Source organism: Mus pahari, chromosome 15 (assembly GCF_900095145.1).
Source record: "Mus pahari chromosome 15, PAHARI_EIJ_v1.1, whole genome shotgun sequence".
In the NCBI taxonomy this organism is placed as follows: domain Eukaryota; kingdom Metazoa; phylum Chordata; class Mammalia; order Rodentia; family Muridae; genus Mus; species Mus pahari.
The window spans coordinates 52,168,823-52,192,930 of NC_034604.1; the positions used below are offsets into that span (position 1 = coordinate 52,168,823).

The 24,108-nt window shown below is 41.5% G+C and overlaps 1 protein-coding gene across 1 annotated transcript in view; it reads right to left on the bottom strand.

The window, feature by feature from the left end:
• Fbn2 (fibrillin 2) overlaps positions 1-24,108 on the bottom strand; it is a 205,113-nt gene that overhangs the window by 178,398 nt on the left and 2,607 nt on the right. The window contains exons 3-5 of the mRNA XM_021214571.1: positions 20,402-20,500; positions 17,259-17,354; positions 9,035-9,130 (exon numbers count right to left, since the gene is read on the bottom strand). Of these exons, the coding sequence (XP_021070230.1) occupies positions 9,035-9,130; positions 17,259-17,354; positions 20,402-20,500 (291 nt within the window). The remainder of the gene's footprint in view (positions 1-9,034; positions 9,131-17,258; positions 17,355-20,401; positions 20,501-24,108) is intronic.

A 24,108-nucleotide genomic window follows, 5' to 3' on the forward strand; every position in this document is an offset into this window, starting at 1 on the left:
CATAAATCTAAGTGTCCAATAGTTTTCAGAATTGTCTTAAATATTTTACTTTTCCTTTTCAGCCAGGAGGCCTCCACTGGCTTATCCTGGTCTCAGATAAAAGTTTCAACTTTCTTTAAGATGAGGAATTTTGATCATTTTAGGATAAAAAACAACAACAACAACAAAAAAAAAAAAACAAAAAAAACCCAACTTTGATTATATGAGTTCAGAGATACAATCTGAAATTATATGCAAAAATAAATTCATTTATGACAGATAGCAAAATAAGGAAATTCCAGCATTACCTGCCTGTTTTATTGACTTCAGTAGCACACCCATTATTCTTACACACACTGACTGATAGTCACAGTGCGTTTCTAAGGACACAGCATATATGCTCCCTCCACCTGAAGGTGTGCCCAAACATGCAGGTTCTGAGGTTATGACTCCTGTGTTCAAGTCCTCCTTCCCTGCTCCCCCCTCCCCCATACCTATTAGTTTTGGGGAATTTGGATAAATTACCTTCTTGTGGACCACCATTTTTATTTTTGTAAGAAAAATTTAAACATGCTATCTTAGGGCCTAGGGAGATGATACAGTGGGTAAAGTGACTGCTACCCAAGAATAATGACTGGAGTTCAGGTCCAAGTCATGCGAATAAAAGCTGGATGTAGTGGTGTATGTGTGTAACCCCAGCGCTTCTGCTAACAAGCAGATCCAGCCCATCTAGCCAACAGGTGAGCTCCAAGTTCAGTGGGAGATGGGAGATGCTGTTTCAGAAATCAAAGGTAGAAGAGTGAAGGAGAAGACACCCAATACCAAGCTCAGGCTCCTGCACATGCACGCCAAGGGAAGCAAACCCATACAGTCCCCTATAATTACTATTTTTTAAATGAATTCAATTAAAAGATGCTTTCTTTGTGTTAGTACCATACTTTAAATACTTTAAAACATTGATCACAGCAAATGTTCAGTAAGTATTATTTCATAATATTACATACTTTTTTTTAACTTAACATTTATGCTAATAGTCTAACTTAGACACACAAACGTCATTATTCCAGTGGATATACCATATAACCTTGATACTCAGTTGTTACACTCTGATATATGTGAGTTCTCCAAGTCTTCTTGGTGCGCTCTCCTTCTCTCTCTTCCCAGCCTACATTCCATCTTGTCACCCTAGACTGACCTTTGTGGTAATTACTCTCAAGTCCAGAAGTCACTCAGAGCCCCTCCCCCAGTGCAGACTGAATAAAGAGCAGTCTTTTGGCTTTGGCTTCCCTGACACTGTACATGGAGGTCTGAGATTTTTTTTTTTTCTTACAGCCTTGTCCTTTCTTTCATCGACTGTGTATTATGGTCACACTTATGAATGTGCCCCCAAGAACACTCAAGGACCTTTACTCTGCATTTCTTCTCTGGCTCCTTCTGTTTGGAATCCTAGGGGCTCACAGTGCAGCTATGCCATGGCTTCAGCCACATTGTATAATGTGAAGCCAGAGGAGAGAAAAATCCTCTGACACTGATGTGCACATAACACAGGGGTAAACGCGGCTATTCTACAGAAGTGGGTAAGTGGCAGATAAAATAAAGGGTGTGTGTCTAACTGTCATAGATAAGTAAGAAGTGCGGGAGGAATAGTTTTGCAGATTAGTGGACTCCTAAACTGCCCAAAGACCCTTCTTTGTGAAAAACCCAAGAACCATACCTTGTGGACCGTGGTGGACTTTAAAGGGGTCAAATAATCAGAAACCAGTAATAGTAATTCAAATATTTACGGTAAAATAAATATGCTAAAGTAAGTTCCACTACAGTGTCTGATCATTCACGGTGTAACAAGGAAGATGGTGAGAATGCTACAGAACATTTTCTAGCCAACCTTATATTGTTACAAAATAATAAGGATAGAAACTGGTATCACTAACCTTACATTGTTACAAAATAACAAGGATAGAAACTGGTATCGCTAACCTTACATTGTTACAGAATAACAAGGATAGAAACTGGTATCGCTAACCTTACATTGTTACAAAATAACAAGGATAGAAACTGGTATCGCTAACCTTATACTGTTACAAAATAACAAGGATAGAAACTGGTATGGCTAACCTTATACTGTTACAAAATAACAAGGATAGAAACTGGTATCTAACCTTACATTGTTACAAAATAACAAGGATAGAAACTGGTATCGCTAACAATTCACCTACCATTAACCAGAGCAAGGAGTGAGAGCCCAGAATCCTAAATCATCCGCCCCGCCTCGCCACACCTATTAAGATCATCATGTCTAAGTGTGCAGCTCCCTGACTTGGCTTCATGGTTTTTATAGCTATAGCACCTTTTCTGTGCCAAACAGCAGCTAGGAACTTCCTCGTTTAACTCTCCTTTCATGAAGATGAGATTCTCTAAAATGTTCCCATGTCTTTTAAGTCCTTCCTGTCAAGAGAAGCAGCATTAAGCAGTACCTCTATAACGTGGTCCACATTGGTTCTGCCACACGAGACTTAAGTTTGAATAAGTAACCATTGCATCTATCTTTCTGATAACTCGGGGAGCCGTTCAAACTATCAATATCATCATCTGTGCGCTGTCAAGTTTTATTATTGTCATTTAATTCCCACAGAAACTTATTATCTGCATAGAAGCACATGTCAGAGAAGGACAGTAATACTAGCCAGGGTAATACAACCTCTGAAGTTTTACTGCACTCAACGTTCCTAAGACACAATAGATAGCAATGGATGCCTGCCGTGCCGTGGGCACAATCATTATATGTCAGGTTACACTACTGTTAATCCTCCCAATAATTCTAAGAGGAAATTACAAGGTTATATTCACTTCTAGAGACAAGTATTATTTGTTTTGGATCTTTGGGTTAAAACTGCATTTGTGACTTAATGCTCACTCTACATATATGTATTTAATTCCTTTCAACAAACTCCTACATAGCAATATTTTATGACAATTAAGTTTTATGAGTTTATGTATGGTACGGCAGCATTGCCTAGCTTCCAGACTTGCTAATGTAGTGTCATCTGATCTGATGTTGAAGTGGGGAAATGCCATATTCTGCAGATGTAAGCAGAGAGGCTTAAGTTAAGAATGGAGCGGTGGAAGTCAGGGCCTTTTCTAGATAAACCTATTCAAGAATTGATTTTCTCCAAATCCCAACTCCTCCCTCGACACACACCAGCATCACATGCCCTGATAACCACTGCTTCTTCCACCTCTGTCATCTTTTATTTTTCTTCTCTTCCATTGCTTCTGCTCCTTAGAGTCTGCTCCACCCCCCCCCCCCCCCCCCCCCCTTGCCCCCCCCCCCCCCCACCTCCGCCCTTGTCTTCTCAATGGCATTCAAGATAAAGATGCCATCTGAGCTAGTGCCAAAACATAAAGTTCTCACAGATCTTCTGGTATTTCTCTGATGCCCATTTAAGGCTAAGTTTAGCTTAAATCGTACAAGGTTATAAAATGTTCTTAATGGCCTTGCTGGAGCAGAAGTGTGTGTGTGTGTGTGTGTGTGTGTGTGTGTGTGTGTGTAAGTGGTGAGATGTGTGTGCTCACGGGCACATAAGCATATGTGGGTTTAACATTTCTACTCCATACTATCTCTTCTTTGCAATTTCCATTCTACTAAATCTTCAGTGTGAAAGAAAAGGGAAATGCACATTCTGGGGAGAACTTGCAGAGTCCATTACAGTAATACAACTAATTATGCAGCTTAAATAGCTTTAGAGTTAGACCGAGCCATAATATCATTTGTAATACCAAGTACAGGCGATAGTCTAATGGCATTTTTCTGTGGTGGAAAACTGTACGTTCTGTTTTTCAGTCTAGATTTTCATTGCTGACAGGAGCACTGTTCTGATTGCCCACAGCTGAGAAGCATCTCTGAGCTCATGAATTCTTTCCATTCCTATTATGGTGTCTACCACAGAAACTGTACCTTTGTGTTCGAAGAAGATTTCTAGTCCTGGTCCCTAAATACACAATTAGCTTCTGGTGAATGGAGTATACACTATTTCTTCATAACTAGATTTCCAAGATCAATATGTGATAAGTTCATAACAAATATTTGAGTGAGCAAAAAAATATTCTAAATAAAAGTAGTTTAGCAGTAGTCATATATTCTAATTTATGGCTGAAAAGATCAAAAGAAACAAAATGCCAAAAGCTTGAAAACAGTCACTCATAAGATTTTAGAATAAGAAAGGATTTTCCACACACACTGACCACGGAATGAACCATGGTGGGCTTTTCCACAGAAATGAGCAGAACATGTCGAAGTCTCTATTGTTCTCAAACACCCTGCAAACTTCTTGTTATAATTTATGATATAGTATAAGAATATAGCTCAGGATATAGATTTATTCAAAGATATGTTTATTGCACAGAGTTGAATCCAAAACAAAACCAAGTGTCACTTAAATGTCAAATGACATAAGACAGCCTGGCTGGACACCTGTGATGGAGGGACTAAGGTTGGGGCCTTGAGATGGACTGCAGTATATGTCTGCTGATTTTCATAATCACAGTGCTACAGGTCTGACCTGAGCAAAACTTCCTTGTCTGTGAGATTAGGGAATGGCTTTACAAAGAGCAGAGGCTTGGTCAGCCGATGCAGATTCATCCCTGTAACTATAGGATGTCATGCAGCCATCAAAGCCCATGGTGTATCTAACAGTGCCAAAGGAGAAGGGAGACCTAAGAGTGTTTCCAATTGCGGAAGAGCAGATTCTAGGAAGAATGACAAGATCCTCTTCTCTGTAAATACTTTATGTCCAATAGGAATAGGAGGCGAAAATTATTTAGTAAATAAAAAGTAACTAACATTGAGCCTGGGAATTATGAACAACTGTAACTTTCCTTTTACCTTGTATTATTTTCTCAATCACCTTGTATTATATTCATATTTCTGTTCATTTAAAAAGTACGAGAAAGTATAGTTTAAATAGAAAGTATTGTATCAACATTCCTTGAAAGCGTTAAATCTACTCCCCACAGACATCTGTAGGATACTGGTTTGTCTCTTCCACCACACATTCCTGTATCTCTGCACACATTATTTATTCTCTGTGTTACTAAAATACTATAAAAGCCCGCTGTGCATCCATTATAATAAATTCCAAGTCCTGGAATCAATACAGGATAACAAGCATACGAATGATTTACAACTTGGAGTTTGTCTACGTAATTCCCAGATTTCAGAGAAACTCTAGGGTGGCTCTCCTCTTGGTTTTGGGAATATAGATGAGGTCTAAGTGGTTTGCTGACTGTCACAATTACCTTAGCTCTTGACATATGCAGAGGCAAACAAACATCCAGACAATTCAAACTTTCCTAATGAGACTTGAGGTTGCAATCATGTCTACTCCGGTGGTGACTATGGTTGGATCTGTTGGAGAACGTGCCGATGTCGTGTTCATACGGAACCAGGTAATGTGTGTGTGTGTGTGTGTGTGTGTGTGTGTGTGTATGCTTTAACTGTCCCAGTTAAGTAGGAGTGAAGCCATGTAGGAGATTCAACCAATCAGGATAGTAACAAGGAAATCGCTGCAGGTAGACATGAGAGCCCTATGGCGCCAAGGCTTCAGGAACACTAGAGGACTCTGCCTCAGCATCCCTTTGGACAATGAGTTCAGGAATCAGTCTATACAACTGTACGATTTCATATACCTTCCCTACATACCTTCCCTAAAGACATGAAATCTTTGCTACTACAAGCCGCACAACTGACCCACAATCCCATGCCCTTGCAAATGCACATTTTGGAAAGGTTTATCTTGCAAGCGCTGATTCAAAAAACGAATCTTCTAGACCCGCTTTTTTAAAAGCATCCTCTTTTGGCAGTGTTGGCAAGACTTAGAAAACTAAAGACAGTCACTAGGTATCAGGGCAGCGGAAGTTTTATAGAGTTAAAGGCTTTTGTAAGAAAAGCGTATTTTACATGACAAAAATAATCTACAGTTACAGTTTGTCTGTAACTAAGAAGGTGTGACATATGTTTTTACCAGACGCTCTTCAGGGAACGGTTCAAAGAGAAATTCAATCATTAAGTAAGTTTTCACTGAAGTCAAAGAAGTTTTAGAAAGGGACTGTGGGCAAACACATTGGGAATCACATAATCATTTTAGTGTGTCTAAACATCCTTTAGGCGGTCTCCCTTACTTCCTCTCTGTCTCCTTGAAATTTCTGTTGCTAAGAAATAAGGCATGCCTGGGGGAACATTGAGGCCTACTCTATAATGCTGATTTCTGTTCTTGTGTTTTTTGTTCCCCCTCAGGTGCATAGGAAGTACTTTTTTTTTTTTTCATCTATTTGGTGAAAGAAGCAAAACTAATGGAAAACTTTTATGTGCTTTGGACAGAGCTGAGCGTTCTGCGCTTTACAGTCAGCACGTGACCACAGGGCCGCTCCCTCTTCTTCTGCTAGCTATAAAAGGTCATTGTGTGTATCATAAAGACAAGAGACTCCGGAGTTTCAGCTTACAGCTCCAAGACTCAAGTTAAATAGCTTAATCATGCCAGTCATTAGCTCCACGCAGTCTCTGCCTGATTCCAGAGAGTAGTCTACCAGAACCCAGATAGCTGGAAAAGCAGACCTGTTCTACGGGCGCCCTGAGCCCAGGAGACCAGTTTAAAGGGGAATTCTATGTATTCCACATTAAACAGGGAAATTTTCCTTGACTTTATAAAACTCTCTTTTTTTTTTTTCTTATACAATAAAGAACATGTATTCTGAAATCAGTAATTGAGTAAGAACATGGACTTAAACTATAAACGGGCAAATTAACCTATTTACTCAACATAAATGGGTCATTCCTCTTGTATATAGTAGTTACGATAGTTCTGAAGGAAGAATAGGAACTCCAGTTTTATACAAATTATCATGTATATGTAAAAAAAAAATCAGTGGAAAAAATAAATGTGTCCTTGAAAGATTAAAGTTCATGGCTGCAATTTAGGAGTGGAAATTCCTGGCTGCTCTTTAGAAAGAAACAAAGCTTTTATACTTTCAATACTGAAGGGCAGTGATTAAAAGCATTTTTTTAAACAAGTTTTTTTTTTAAGTATCCTTAAAGTCAATTCATTATCGGATTAATTGTATAATTCCTTCTGCAAACTTGTTACTGTGCATGTAAAATGTAGACAGGTCTACCGGAGGAGTCAAATCTCCAGTAGCAAATGAGTAACTGTTGCAGAAGGTTGATGGAAGCCTAGACTGAAGGACACAACCATCTCTGTGTCAATTAGAAACTAATTTGAATCCTGCTTCCAGACGAAAGAGCTGTAGAGTTTCGAGCAATGTTTCCACTGGTCAGGACTATGTTTGCCTTTTTAAGTTTACCATCTTGTATTCTGTGGTCTTTACATCACATCACGTGGGGAATCTGTATTACTCCACTCCAACAATCTGTGCTAACATGTCACAACTCATTTTCCTTCCCCCAGTAAGAACATCTGGTAAAAGCTTTAGAATTTATCCGAAGAATAATGATAAACTCTGTCATCTGTGGAATGTACTTCAGTCCCAAGAAATCTCAATTACATTAGGGGTAGCATAAATATCTCAATGTGCATACACACAGACATATGTTAAAAGTTGGCATAAGTCTAACTTCTCATACTTCACCATATTATTCAAATTCCCCAATTTATTCTCAAGACTTACACTAAATGCCAAGATGAAATTTTTTCTGAGGATAATGAGTTTCAGTTTTAAAGTGCAAGGTATACTCACAACTTAAGGATTCTCTGCACATATACCTGTAATCATCTCATTGACATTAACACCATACACTCTGATCTCCAGTGAAGTTCTATGTGCCTTTATATGTCACCACAGCCCACGGGAAAAAAAATTGAAGATGTATCTCGCAACGATATGATACTGTGATATTACTTTTAATCTAAACTTAGGTTTGCTCTCATGGCTCAGCACTAAGCAGTTATTTATTACATTTTATAAGGTTTAACTTCTTTGGTGGATCACGGTGGCCACACCTGCTATCAGGCTATGTGACGACATTGCTAGAGCATCAATGGCGGCTGTTCTCCGCAGCTGAGAGGAAACAGGTTTAATTGCTATGGAGATTATTATAAGCTGATTCTATAATGGCGTTCATGACTACTTACAGAGACACGGTGCTCAGCACAGGATACTTTCATAGCTGTCCTGCCTAAAGGAAGTTCTGCTGGGCTTCCATACCCAGCTCTTTCTTGTCTGCAGCTTTGGGGAGGCTAATTCCCATACCAGGCTGTGGGAAAGGCTGCTGAACCCACAGCCAACATACAACACTTTGTTTTCACCGTGGACTGCTGTGCAGAACCTAAGATTAATCCCTTTAGCATGAAATATCTCTGAAGACTCTGACTGACCCAGACACGGTGATAGGAGAAGGTTCTCTCTACAGATGGATCAAGGATGTGTGTGCCCTCAGTAATGTTGAAAGTCCTCATATGATCACAAGACAAACAACCAATTAAAAAAAGAAAAAGAAAAGAAAACACTCCAGCATCCTCCAGAGTAAGGACCAACAGAAGCACACAATCCCACAATCCAGAGACTTCTGGTCTGGTGTTACGGAATATAATGTGTGTTCCTATTATTAGGACAACTTGTGTCAGATTTTGTGGAGTTCAGCCAGGGATACATTGCTGCCACCACCACCACCACCACCACCACCATCACCATCATCATCATCATCATCATCATCATCATCAATCGACAGTAGAGGGTGTACTCCCAACAGTGTCCAGAGAATAGATGAACATGATGAGAATCTGCCATGGGTCAGTCAGTTAACATCACCCTGAAGCGACTGCTTCTCAACTGGCTTCTCCAACTAGGGTCATTGTCATGAAAACCACTGATACACTTGCTGCCCCAAATCTTACCATTCAAGCTACTGGAGCAAAACAAGAGATATTTCACTAGACTAGTTCTCACTGGAGAGCAAAAACATGCATTCATCGTTGTTATAATAATAAAAGTTACAGAATAAAGTTTGAAACTGTAAGTCCTGTATTCTCTCCTTCGCTCTTACCTCGTTCACACTGTGGCCCCGTGAATCCATAAACGCAAGCACAGCGGTTAGGGCCAATACAACGCCCCCCGTTCTGGCATCCATTCTCGCAGACAGCTGCAGACACATAAGAAAAAAGAATCACCAAGAGACAGCTTATTAAACAGCACCTATAATCCAAGCACAGCAAGATCCTGCAGCAATACTGACAAGAAGACATCTTATATGCAGTCGCTTCTCTAAAACACAAATGAATGCATCTGATTGGTAGGATGGAGATGCTTCAACAATGCATAGATCTTATCATCAAGCAAACACTTATAAGTTTACATTTTTTCTTTATCAGATTGATGAAGATTGGCCAGGTCTGATGCTCGCAGAGTCAAAAGATCACTATTCACTCATCTATCGCCTTTTCAACTTAGACATAAGGGACAAAATAAGGTACCTATCAAAAATAAGATGCTCAAGAAGCACAGGCACAGGCTGAAGGTGAAGCCACCTGGCTCCTTCCACACCCCTTACCACTGTCCAGAGCATATGGTGTGATTGCTGCCTCCCAATCATAGCACTTGGGAAGAAAATATTTTCTCTGTCTTAAAGCATCACTGAGTCAGTAACCTCAGGGTGACTTCTTGTGGTTGTACTTTTCCTGCAAGGCATGATGCTCTACAGCTCTGGAGGAGTGTGTCTCCCCAGGAACCACGCCTTCTGCTTCTTTATCCATAACACATTATGTTTCTAAGCAGCACTTCTGACACACCATCACATTGAAAACCGAGGCTGGCCAACAGTTAGATGGGTAAACATAAGAGTCGGGAAAAGGGGGAATAAAGTCCATGAGGGCTGTGAGACAGATGGGGGTGGACAGGAATGTCAAATAGAACAGAAACTTCCCAGAGATCTCTAAGGAGTGTGTAATTCTTGGAACCAACGGCCAGTACTTGAAGACTCAATTGTAAACAATTGCTAGATTTGGATCGAGGATGTCCCAACTGCCCAACACATACTTTGCAGAAGGATAATTCTAATTGAATGTGATTAATGAAAATGCAAGGAATCTTCTTTAAATGTATCAAGTGGAAGAAAAGTTTAAAGGACAGCCACTTTCCCAGACTTTTGTTACTGTATCAGTCTTTGGAAAAGATACAGTTGGGGCAAGGGAGAGGGCTCAGCCAGGAATCCTTGCTGTGCAAGTATAACAACCGGACTTTGGACTTTAGCATCCATACAAAAAGTTTGGTTCCCCTGTGACCCTAGCACTGTGGAGATGGAGAAAGATGGAGCTGTGGAGATGGAGCTCCCTGGCCAGCCATCCTAGCTGAATGGCGGCTTCAGCTTCAGTGAGACACCGTCCCCCCAAATTTAAATGATCTAGGAAAGGCATTTGACAATCTCTGTCTTCCAGGTGCATGCACATCTGCAACATTCCCTCAAATCACAATGACAAATGGGGACAAGCTATCTGCCCATGCTTAGGACCTGTCAGGAAGTAAGAAGCTAGTTCTTTTGAGTTCTCCAAACCCATACAGGAAGATAGTGCTGATGAAGGCTCCGCTTCTCCTGCAGAGACCGGCCACTTACAATGTAACCCTAGCCTAACTTATCCATGCACGGTGGTTACTGATATAACCCTGCCCTGTGACAGCTCCTCTCAACACCTTTTCCTGCCACATTGCCACGCATACGGATGTGATGAGCAATAAGTCCTCTCCTCCATTCCAGCATTTTAACTCCCTGATTCTCAGCACGCCTGCTCACAACAGCTGGTGGTTCTCAGTCCACAGTATTGTGAGAATTGAGTAAACCTGCATGCAAGGCCAAAGTTATAATGCGGCTTTTTTATATTCCTGGGGTGACTTTTTTTAATGGAAGCTGTTTGGTGGTTTGTTTGTTTAAGGTCTCATGTTATAGTCCTGACTAGCCTCAAAGTCACAGAGATCTGCCTACTTCCCCCCCCCCCTCGAGTGCTGGAATTAAGAGCAAGCACACCACACGTGGCCTCTTTTTCTGTACTCTTAACTGCCATTTTATTTTGCTATAGAACACATGCATGACATAGGAGACTTGTTATACTGAAGAGAAACAACAAAAGAGAAGCAGAAAGTCCAAATGGAGCATAGACACCCAAACCAAAAAAGAGGGCAATTTTCTTCTTTTGAGGGAGGTATGAGTCTATAGATTAAATTTTTTTTTTGTAATAAACGAATCTGGAAATAGTACTTTACTGTTGGAATACTGCTGGAAAGACACTTGAATACATCCAGATTTCTACCCTGCAAGAAATACTGACGACTCACTAAGAAGAAACTAAGAAACTGCCTGTGCCTAGCGTGGGCGCAAAGGGGAGGGCAGGGAGGGCAGAACAGACTCCACAGGAACAGAAGCTGCTGTCTGAGCTGCCAGCCACCTCTGCATCAGGAACATGACGTCTGCAGCAAGAGGACCACTTGGTGTCAGCCTGAAGAGCAGAGCATGCTCGCCTACCGGACGAGCTGGGATGCTTAAAGAATTCTTCATGTCAGACACGGCCCCAGCACCTGCTCTGTGTGGGGACACATGACAGGCACATGTTCTCATGAGCCAGACCCCTGTACCGCTCCACCTGAGCCTAAGATCATGGCTGTGACTTCTACAGACATCTCACAGAAAAGTAACATTCTCAACCATGTTAAGATGTCTAAAAGAAGAAATAAAATTCCCGGATGCAGGACAGCATAAGGTGACATGGGGGCTTTGCCTCCAGGCTTATCAGATCTGTCCGTTCTCAACCTCTTTTCTTCATCCAAGTTTCAAACCCCTTTTCCTCTTGTCTCTATCAAAATGTTGAGGTCACCTAAGGCTCTGACTTCAAGTCTACTTTTTTGTCTATAACATCCTAATTATTGTCTATACTTACAATTAAAATATTATAGCTGGAATTTTAATCCAAATACATCCAGTTTTTATCTATGTCTTGATGTCTGTCCTTTGAACTGTGTTCACAGGCGAGTGCACTTGGAAGTCTAACAGATCTCTAGACCTAACACAATGATTGATCTCCACCAGTCTTTGTCCATCTAACCTCCCTGTCAGCTGTTCCCACATAATCAAATGGTATATCAGCCAGCCAGGCTCCACTGATAGTTCTCAATCTGTAATATTTTTCTTTTTCTTTTTTTCAACTCATCACACCTGGACCACAAATGACTTCCAGAGCACAAGTGTGACCTGCACTGTCACCATGTCACCAGTGCTTTTGCTGCCATGGTGGCCTGTATCCATCCCCTCCTCTGCTTCCTTCCAGCCCCCCCCCCCCCAAGCCAAGCAGTGTCAACAAGGCATCCGGTGGTGACTTTGTAAACAATGTCAATCAGATCACGGCATTTGATGGACTGGGCAGTCCTAAGTCAACTTGACAGACACTAAAGTCACCTGAGGAGAGGGAACCTCAACTGAGAAAATGTCTCCCTAAGATCAGGCTTCAGGGAAGCCTGAAGGATGTTTTCTTAATTTGTGATCAATGTGGGGAGGGCCCAGTCCATCGTGGGTAGTGCTATGTCTGGGCTGGTGGTCCTGGGTTCTATAAGAAAGCAGGCTGAGCAAGCCAGTAAGCAGCACCCTTCCATGGTCTCTGCATCAGCTCCTGCCTCCCGGCTCTTTCCCTGCTTGAGTTTCTGTCCTGACTTCCTTCAGTGATGAATTGCGAGTTGGAAGCTTCAGTCAAATAGACCCTTTCATTCGCAAATTGGTCTTGGCGTTTCATCACAGCATCAGAAACCCTAACTGAGACATCTGACCACTGAACAAGCATTGTTTTCCCATCGCGCTTGGGAGATAATTCAAGACTCTTCCCTTGGCCTACTAAGCCAAACCCTTCCTGTCCAGATCTGTCTCCTGCCATTGTCCCTTTGTCTCTGTCTCACTCCAGCCACAGAGGTCCCATCACAGCTTTCACAGTCCATGGAGTCTGTTTCTACCACAACACCTCAGAATTTGCTTTTCCTTGGAACACTTTTCTCACATGCTCACAGAGACCTATCTGCAAATTCTCATTCTCTTTCTTCCCATCCTAGGCCTTCTCACTACCTAAATTGACACAACCTGGGCATGGACACCTTCTTCATTAGTGATCAGAAAGAAGGCAGCACCTAGTCACATTTGCCTTTGCTGATAGGATATGGCTCTTTGGTACCCTGTGACCTTAATAAAACCTTAATCTTATCTAGCCTGGGTAAGATGTACCATTGAAAACACTCAGGGCGAGCGATTTACCGTAGGTGCCCTGTCTCTAGAGAACACAAGGATCAGGATGCTTTTTTCTCCCCCTTTGACTGTTAAGGCCACAGCAAGCAAGCAGAAAGAGACAAGAAAAACAGGAGGGAAAGAATGTTCTATCTCAAGGAGACAGAAAGAGAGAGAGAGAGAGAGAGAGAGAGAGAGAGAGAGAGAGAGAGAGGCTTGAAGATTCCAGGCCGAAAGGCCAGACATTAAGGCCTGTTGAGTCCTCATCTCTAGCCAAGGAGTCTTTTCCTTCTTTGCCTTGAGCTACCATGGATCCTAGCTTATCTAGCACCTGAACCTAGGCTTCTGCCAATTCCCATGCACTTACCAGGCCATGTTAGTGATAGAAGCACACAGCTGGGGAAAACTCTTAAGTTCAAACGTCTTTCCTCCATAACTGACTGCTGGGTTGCTACAGATGGACCTGAGGGCCCTGTCTGTTTAGACAAGCCCCACCCACATCTCCACAGTCAGTGCTTCGTTGTTCTCTTTCCTGACTCCCTCCATCAGCTTAAGGACCTCCAGGAGCCAGGGTTTTCTACAAGGCCAGCAAAGAGCTTTGTATATACAACATGGGTATGGGGGATCCTGGGCAGAAGAAGAGGTGTGTGAGTGCAGAGGGCATTTGAAAGAGCTGTCGTCCCTCAGACAAGGTTGACTACACAAGGACAGAACACTCCTCCTAGCTCACTCAGAGCCTCTATTTGAATTTCAGGCATGCTCCACCTCAACTTACAGCAAACTGGGCAATAAATATCTTTTTACTTGACATCAGAAACTTCAAAATTACTTCAGGTTTTGCCTATGCACGGCAATGGTTCAAAAATAGATCCGACCAAGTCTTCTCATTGCCCCTACAACCAGATGCTGACCCTTGAGTTACTCACAGCACAGGGACCTAAGAGCTGGGCATGAAGTAAGAAGCCATTGAGCACTATGACCTTCTCCATGGGTCTTTCCCAAGCATATGGAGTGAAAGGCCCTCCCCAGCCTTCCTCTCTGGGACAACAATTGGTTCCTTGGGGCTTGGCATGCCCTGTCTCTTGGCTTAGGGACAGCATCAGAAGCCTCTACTATCTCCTGGAAAAAATATCTGTCTAGCCGTAAGAGATCAAAACACCCTGACACGAAGGCACCCAATCCCCTACTCTGTCTACTTCAATGTTAGCCTTTGTGATGACTGACTGGCAGCTCCCTCCTTGATAGTTATGTGTGTAGGTGCTTCGCCCTCTCAGAAGAGGCCCTCAAAGAGCAGCCACTTCTGAGTCTCTGAATGTTGGGCAGGTGTGTAGCCTTGGGTAAATGAGAGTTCCCATGTACTGTATCGGGGTATCATTGATCATCAATGGGGAACTGCTCATTCTCTGAGGGTGGACAAAGAATTGAACATCCAGGAAAGACAGAACACTGAGCTGCTTTTGAAAGCCAAAGCATCCCTTCTGTATGGGAGGAACCCTAAGACTGGGCTTCTGCTGAACAGATTCTGGGCTGGATGTTTAAGGCGATTAAGGAAGGCATCCTGGTTCTTTCCTTTCCCCTTATTGGTCCAGTTTAGATAATGGCTCCAAGCAGGTTCTGCTTGCAATGTATTCTGGGAACAAGAAGCCACCACCACAAGGATCTGGCTTTCCCGTCCCCCTAACTCTCCTTTAGAAAACACAAGCCGGTGGCCATCTTTACACAGTGGCAGAGTCCAGTCTTTTAACAACAACAAGCAACACTAAAATATGTATTATCTAATCTTCGAGTTGGTCTCTTCCTGCCTTTAGCAGAATATAAACTGTTTAATTTTCTTCAGATTGTCTAACATCTTTGTAGCATTGTTCAGGAAGCGACAATTACACCTAGGAGACAATATTAAAAATAACTAGAACAACCACAATGCAATACTGCTTCATACCTATTAGAGTGGTTTTCATTAAAAAAGAAAAACAAAGCACTAAGTGTTTGCAAGGCAACCTGGGCCCTTCTGCTTCGTGTCAGGAATAATCCCTGCAGCTGTAACAGAAAACAGTACAGCTCTTCCTCAAACACCCTGAAAACAGAGATTCCATTTCTGGGTATATATTCTAATAATGGAAATCAGGACTCAAACACTTTTGTATAAAATGGTGTTCGCAACAGAATCACTCACAACAGCCAAAAGATGAATTAACATAAAGTTCATCAACAGATGTGTAAACAATGAGACCCATAGACATGAGACAAACACACATACACACACACAGATGAGACACACACACATACACACACACACAAGCAAGACAGACACATACACATGAGACAGACACAGAAACACACAGACACACACACACACAGAGAGAGAGAGAGAGAGAGAGAGAGAGAGAGAGAGAGAGAGAGAGAGAGAGAGAGAGAGGAGAGACAGAGACAGACAGACAGACAGACAGACAGACAGATAGATAGATAGATAGACAGACAGGATGAATTCCTCATAGTAATTTAGCCTTTATAAGGAAGGAATTCTGATACAAGGTATAACTTGAATAAAACAGGAATTTATCTGCCTAAGTCAATCAAGCCAGTGATAAAAGACCAAGTACTGTGCTTATATGTCCTTCTTATTATACTTCATAAAGTAGCCAGAGCAATCAAAAGTGTGAGGCTAGAAGGATGGTGTGTGCCAGGACTTGGGGTGAGAAGGAAATGAAGAAAGTGATCCCCCAGGAGTAGATCTCTAGTTTGACAGCACAGACATCCTGGAGATGGGGTAGTGATGCCTGCCCTGCCCTGAGTTTGGACCAGTGCCTCTGAGCTGTCACTCAAAGTGTTGAAGGGGATAAGTGTCATGTTAGAGGTGTTGATCACAATCAAGAAACATTTTAAACAGCAACAAAAAAAAATCAATAGTGTAATTAAAAGTAGATACTCATGCCCACTTAACATCAGTTCCCTTATGCTGGAAATAATAGGTTGGGAATTCATAGGGAAGCCATGGAGAGTCTAGGCTCACATGAATTATGAATGAAGTAACATGGATTCAACCTTCTATAATGTTCCTCATGTATACTTAAAATTATGCTGATTTTAGCTGGGATAGGTAATACAGACCTATGTATCCCAGCTATTAAGGAGACCGAGGATAGAGGGTCACAAGTTCTGGCTTGGGCCAGCTGGTGAGGTTAAAGACAGCCTGGAAAATTTACTGAGATCCTGTCTCAAATTATAAAGTAAAAAGAGGATCTAGGCTCTATCTCAGCTACAAAAAGCCTGCTATCATACATGAAGACGTCGATTCAGGTTCAGCATAGCAAATGAAACTAATCCAACAAACAGAAAGGGGACAAGCTCTTGGAAAAGTGTCCCGATTTGTGTTCCCCAGGGACGTGTGACATCCTTAGAGCTACAATCTACACCCTCCTCCAAACAGGACTATTTCTTGATCAGTGTGTGATTCTCTCCAGTGAAGATAGTTTTATTTACTGGCCTAGGGATGTAGCAGTGGTGACATGCTTGCCTGGCATGTACGAGACCGTGATCTCAATCTCCAGTATGGCCGAGTAGCTATGAACGTGTTAAAAGTCGCTTCTATCATAGAGATATCTAATCTCTTCAAATAATTCCACAGTCCTGTATTCTGCTATTAAATACATTTGAACAGATGGCAATTTGTGAAATTAACTCTCGTGGGCTTTTGAATGATTCTAAAAATGAGGTTGGGAAGAGAGCTTAGTATCTTAGTATTTTTTTTTCAGGGACATGTCTATGTTTTGTGGCATAAATACCCATGATAAGTACCAAACTTGATAGCACATCACTACTGTTCAACATTAAAATTATAAAGCATAAAAAAACTACTGAGTTAGAAGAATTCTTCAAGGCTAAATCGTGACCTATGACTTATTATATAAAATGACCTCTTCCAGTGCCCAACCATGAACTCTGCAAGAACTTAAGTTCTGACCAATGTGAAATGGGCACTCAGTCACAGTTTTACAATAGAGTTGTTCCTGAGGTTTCTTACGTTGTCCACAGTAAGCCCCGATGTATCCCTTCTGGCACTGACAGTGGTCGTCTGCACAGGTTCCGCCGTTCATGCACCTCACGCTACACTGCTGAACTGTGAAAAGAAAAATACAGGCGTCAGTCACCAAATTGCATCCATAGGCGCATACATCTACCAACTACTTTTCCAATCTCATGGCAAATATATTCTACTGATGCAAATGTTATAACCCAACCAAGTCACTGTTTGTCATTAAGTCTACATTTGTGCATATACCTGCTATGACATGTGATCTAGTATATATTTAGCATAAACTACAGTGTCAAAGGAAACCACTAGAAGCTGTTAGTAGCATAGTGTAGGGCATACAGGAGACACTCATTCACTTAGAAAGCAGGACCTGTGGGTGTGCTGCTGTGATGAATTTAAGGTTAGTCCTCATGGAACCTTCATATCGGTAAGGAGACAGGCAAAATTCAAGTCTAGAATACAAGGTTAGGATAAATTGTGATTAAATGTCTGGAGAAAGACAATACAAAGGAAAACTCTCTAGAATCAGTTAGGAACGTAGATACAAAACACAGGAAAAAAAAAAAACAATTTTATGTGACATGTGGACTGAACTTTGAAAGACGAGAATCAGCCAGGCAAGGAGCCACTTCAGAGGGACAACAACCCAACCTCTAATGATCTTAGGGTGCTTTGAGAGTTCCCTCCAAAGAACTGATATAGAAGGTGTCTTGGAGAGGCAGGCCAGGCTAGTCAGCTAAGGTGGGGCTTCTTGTCCACCAAAGCGTTAGTTTGTTCCAGTTGCAGAGAGAAGAAAAGACTTTCAATGAAAGTGAAGATATTTGATTTTAAAAGGGAAACTGCTCTGTAGAGAAGGGATTTAAAGATGTCAGGGGCCAGGGATTCTGATGAAAGACGAGGACGGTTTGAACCGCGCAGAATGTAAAATGGTAGAGTTGAAATCCATTGTCTAGTAGAAGAACCCACATACTTAAGGAGTTACTTTAAGGAAAGTGGAAAAGGAAAACTGTAGTGGTGTAAGCACTGGATGGATGACGTGGCCACCTGCCCAGGCAGAAGCACCTGCAGACATGGAGACTGTGGTCAGCCATGAATTAAAAGTTTCACTTTGGAGGTAAGCTGTGCCCGAAGAATGATCCCCTAGGTTAACTTGTGGCCTCCAAATGAGTATGTAGTCATGCGCTCGAACCCTACCACCACCACCACCACACACACACACACCCACACACCAGAAAGTGTTTCAGGCAATTAGTGATAAATACTGCTAAAAAGCTTTAGCAAGTTCAAGTAAGATAAAGTTTGGAAGGGTTAGAAAAGTTTCTGGTAGAAAGGAAGTAGGTGTTTTCCAAAGTCCAAATGAGTGTGTGTGTGTGTGTGTGTGTGTGTGTGTGCATTCCAGACTTAACCCAGGACCTTGTATAGTGTTTCTTGTTCAGGTCTGGGTATTAAGAAGTACTATTGCACTTTGTATTTTCTTGAGGAGGGGTCACAAGGGTGGGAGGGGGTCTGGGAAGATTGCTAGGTGAATGTGGTCAGGGCGCATTGTGTGAAATCCCCAAATAATCGACAAGAATATTAAGTTTGGAAAAAAAAAAAAAAATCAGTATTGCTTTGGTTTAGGCTTTGTGGTAGCGCCAAGGGTAGGTGTGAGCAGATTGAGAAATAATGAAGGCCGGGAGGAAAGGTCTCTGGCAGACAACCTGGCAGTAGGAAGTGTGCTCCTGAGGGCGTTCAAAGTCTTTGTGTGTTTGAATGTGAAGTTTCAAATCACAGGTCAAACACAGACTATTGAAAACAGTGGACCCAGAGGCTCTTGTCAGTGGCCCATCAGAGGACACACACACTGGTGTGCATTGTTTGACTCTTATTCCTGGATCAGACATGTCCTATATCACCCTTGTGGAACATAAACGTGTGGAGGGAACTATTACGATACTCATTTTAAGAGGCAGATTTAAAGCCCTCGTTTAGATATTGAGCAGTTAAATAAGCAATATCATTCCTGCCTTACCTAGTGTCACTTCTGTCTTATCTAGTGTGATCTTAAACACTTACACAGATGCTCAGTCTTGGACTTGGGAGTCTCAACAGAAAGAAACATTAAAAAAAATACACTTTTATTCTACTGTTATAGTTATCTTCATGGAATTGTTAAAAATTTGTATGCGTAGCAAAGTGGTTTGGTACATATAAAGTATTCGGTCAGTATTTCAGTAAATATCTGTTGTTCTAATCTTCTCTTCCCATAGCTAAGACTAAATTGAGGCTGTACACAAAAGGCAATAAATACAGGTTAGTGTTTGGGACTCTCTGCCGAGTCAGTCTTAGTAGATTCAAGTCTGTGCTGCCTTGCATAGATGAGCTGGTGAGCTTTTTGTCAATCTGTTACAAACTAGTCATCTGAGGATACTGTGTCCATGTGACTGTCCATGGGAAACCTTATAGGGCATGTTCTTGATTAATTAATTGTTGATGTGGAAGGGCCCAACCCATGATGGGTTCTACTACCTAGGCAGATGGTTCCAGGTGGTAAAGAAAATAGATAGAAAAGCCATGTGAGCAAGCTGGCTGGCAGCATTCCACCACGGCCTGTGCTTCAGTTTCTCACTCCAGGCTCCTGCCTCGAGTCCCCATTCTGACTTCCCTTGGTGATAGAAGGTTGCCTAGGAGCTGTAAGATAAAATAAACCCTTTCCTCCCCCAAGTCGCTTCTGGTCATGATGTTTATTATAGCGCTAGACATCAAAGCAGGACAGTAGTCATTTAATTTATCATGTGCCTCACTTCCCTCCTCTGCAAAATGGGTCCATATCAGTATCAAATAATGTTGATGGGAGGCTTGAAATCATGCAAACACTGCACATAGAACCTTGCGCATACCAAAAGCTCAGGAAGTTATAGCTGTTGTGATGAATGACTTCACGGAATCTTAACTGTCCCACTACCTACACACATTTTCTGTTGAGGATTAGGTAACAGCTGAGGCACTAAGATGGTCTTAGTTCAAAACTTAACGAAGTCCTGGTTAGTGAGAACAACTACCAATCCATATCTTCTTTGAGGAGGTCACTTGTCACTGGTTCATGGGTTTAAGAAAATAGTGGCAAATGTAGCCCCAGAGAGGGAACGTACTTGATTTTGCTCCACACGTCGGGGATATTTGTCCACTGGAACAAGTACACATGTTGGGGCGGGAACAGAATCCATCTCCACAACTGTTCCTGCAGATGGCTGCAGGGAACACAACACAAGAGGCAATGAGTGTCAACACCCTCCACCACACTTCGCAGTATGAAAGCCAGATTTTAAAGCCGTAGGATGGGGAAATGAGGATATGGAATTAAAGTTGCGAAAGTCTGACTTTTCAGCATGGAACAAAAATCACCCAGGAAAGACATGGCACTACATTTTACAATTTTCTTGTAATGATGTACCCATTTAACGCTCTTCAATTCTGTCACACTAATTAGCGCCAATTTCTTTAACTTGATTATCAATGAAAGTTGCTTTTTTTTTTAATTCAAAACTAAAATCTTTTGAATTCACAATTTATTGAAGGAGGAAGTCTAGATCCTCAGGGAGCTGGCAGTGGGGAGGAAACCCAGAGAGACTGGACATCTTAGAAAATATAGCCTACTGTGTGAGAATGTAAAATTGCTAGAAACAAGAAACCCTGGGCCCTCATGAGTCAGCCAAATATCAGGTTCCCTGCACAGTCTGTCCCAGATGGCTTCTGCCTTACTCTGTCATCAATGAATCTTTATTTCCCTTCATAATTTCTCTCCCTCTTCCAGTCTTCCGCTACATCATCAATGCAACCTAGTCCATTTCTGCTGTTCCAAAAAGCCCTTATGACAGGGGTGGGGATCGAAGCTTCCTACAGCTGTGACCTCTAGCGAATAAGAGGGTCATCTGAGCCAAGAATATTAGGCTCACTGACATAGCACATAGCACAGAGACTCAAAACCTACAAGTCAAGTGCTCTGGAATGGGAACTGTCTCCCAAATTTAGCCAGGCCATTAAGGAGCTGAAAGATTTATCTCTCTGTCCTCAGTTGAATTCCCTCTTTGAGCACAAAGGCTGTGTACTGATTTGCTCTGTTTCTGGATGCAGGAAACAGAACGACCTGGGAATGCCCTGAAACTACATCTAAGTATTTGCAGGAACATGCACATGACTCTAGAGAGAGGTCTCAACACTTTCAAAGAGACCTGGGACCTCCAATAATGTGAGGAACACTCTTTCCAGGAGTAAACCGATTTAGTAATTGCTTTCCCTTTCTAAGATTACCCTTTATCATCTGTATAATATAGACAGGGTTTCAACAAGTTTTCCTGAACGAAAACACTGCAAAAATATTATGTTCTTAAGACTTAAAAAAGGGGAGGGGGCAAGAAAATGGCTTCCATCACAGAATACTTACAATGTATTTGTTTCTGATCGCTAATTTTTTTTTCAGTGAAATATGCTCATTAAGATAGTTTTATTTTCAAAGGTCCCTTCTTAGCAGGATTGAGAATCTAGGCTTAGACGAAGTGGCCTCATTTAAGTCTCAAACCAAAATAGGGTTAAAGGGGGTGGAGTTTGGACAATTGTCTGACAAGGTTTCCGTGTGTATGTGTGTGTGTGTGTGTGTGTGTGTGTGTGTGTGTGTGTGTGTGTGTACTGCACACAGGGCAGGAGGAAGCAAGACTAATGAATTCCTTCTTTGCTGTGTTCATTTCAGTCTGAGGTCTCATTATAGGTGCTCCATTTTAACTGAAATGATTGAGCCTAGCAATGGTGGGATTAGAATGGCAGACAGGATATGCACTCTGAGAGTGTGAGGATGTTAGGAGAAGATGAGTGAGCTGATATTTAAAATGTGATACATAAGCGCTGTGAGGTTGAGTTCTCACACTGCCAGTGACCCACCAATGACCCACCTTGAGCATAGGAAACACTCAAAACTTCAACAGGCTCAGTGTTCTCATCAGAACATAAATTAAAGGGGTTATATTGAAAGGTTCTTTTTTTAAAGATCTATTTATTTATTTTATTTACACGAGTACACTGTAGCTGCCTTTTTCTGCTCTCAAAGGCTATGATGCTGAGCCAATCCCAGCCCATTGCTTTACCAATGGTCCAATGGTGAGAACACTATGGCATAGTTTCTCCATTAATAAATGCACAAGCAACTCTTCTTCCGTTATTTCATGTTCTAAGATAATTTTCTTAAGTTTTTTTTTTTTTTTTTTTTTTTTTTTTTTTTTTTTTTAAGGAAAGCTAGAAAGTCAGTTTGGAAACAAACATGGAAACTTGGAAGAACTTCAATGACAGCTCAAGCCACAATTAAGAATAATAACAGCTGGGCACAGTGGCTCAAGCCTGTAATCTCAGCACTTGAATGCCAGAAAGAGAACCTGGGAGTTCAAGGCCAACTTGGGTGACACAGTTCGTTCCCTTCCAGGGGACTAGCTAGAGACTCTGTCTTTAAATACTACTAATTAAATATTCATAAGGAACAAGAGAACAGAATCATAAGGCGTCATGCTTTAACAATAATAGACATATTTCTTTAGTGTCTTCCTGTGTGAAGCCTGCTAAGAGTCGAACATTAAACTTTGAAGCATGTTCGGCCTGCCTAGAACGAATGAAGAGATATAAATGTATGAGAAAACAACCATTGGTCCTCCTATGATTATCATTATTCATAAATTTATAAATTTATAAATTACCTCAGAGTTTGTCTTTGCTTCATCATGAAATATAGATGAATTCAACAAAGAGGTACTTGCTATCAAAAAAATACAGTGGTTAAAATTCCTAGTTTTCACTCTGCAATGGTTTTAATTTCCTTAATTCCTCACATGTGACCTTTTTAAGATGTGCAGATATCAGAAACACTGAGTTTAATGGAGTTGAAATTGGGAGAGGCTCGTGAAAGAGGGAGGGTACCTCACACACAGCTCATCCTCTCTGTCGATTTTATGCCTAAGCCTTATACTCTCAAGTGTGTCAGTTATCTTCCAGAGGTGTTAATAATAAATATTACTTAGCAACACTTGACATAAATATCATAAGTATTTTCTTGGAGACATAACATAATGTCAAGGTTTGCCTAATGTAACTCGTCAGCACCCAAATATTTCAAGTAGAAGAAACTCGGGAGACAGTACTCACTGTGAGGTACTCCAAGTTGATCTTTTAAAGAAGGAAATGGCACAGTCATAGTCAAAGACCTAGAGCAGCTAAAGTGGACACTCACTGGGCCATACATACACTCTTACCACAACTATGCTGGAAGGCTTTGCTCTCTGGAATTCCCATTCCTTACTGGTCCAATAAAACCTCACTCTACAGATTTTTCAGTGCGTACCATAAACCTATCCCTTCTCCTCGGCTGCTCTCCAACTCAATAATGGCAGTCACATTCATTATGCTGAGTGAGTCAGACTTTCCACAGGGCCTAAGTCATTCCCAGCTAGTGTGGCAGGTGTGTGGTGAGTGATGGGAGCTGTTTCCAGAGTCTGGGAGACCTTGCTAGTGTGAGACAGCCACAGTAATGCCCCAGTGGCCTGAAAGAGTAACACACCTTCTATAAATACTTCACATAGGAGATGTTGGATAGAAAACAAGTGACTATTTTTTAAAATAAAATAAAAAAAATAATAAAATAAAATAAAAAAGCCAAAGCCTTATACATTCATGGAAGGCGTATTTAAAATATTTATGAGTTGATCATCTGAAAGGACCCAGTGGATCTATCTTTCTTTCTTTCTTTCTTTCTTTCTTTCTTTCTTTCTTTCTTTCTTTCTTTCTTTCTTTCTTTCTTTTCTCTCTCTCTCTCTCTCTCTCT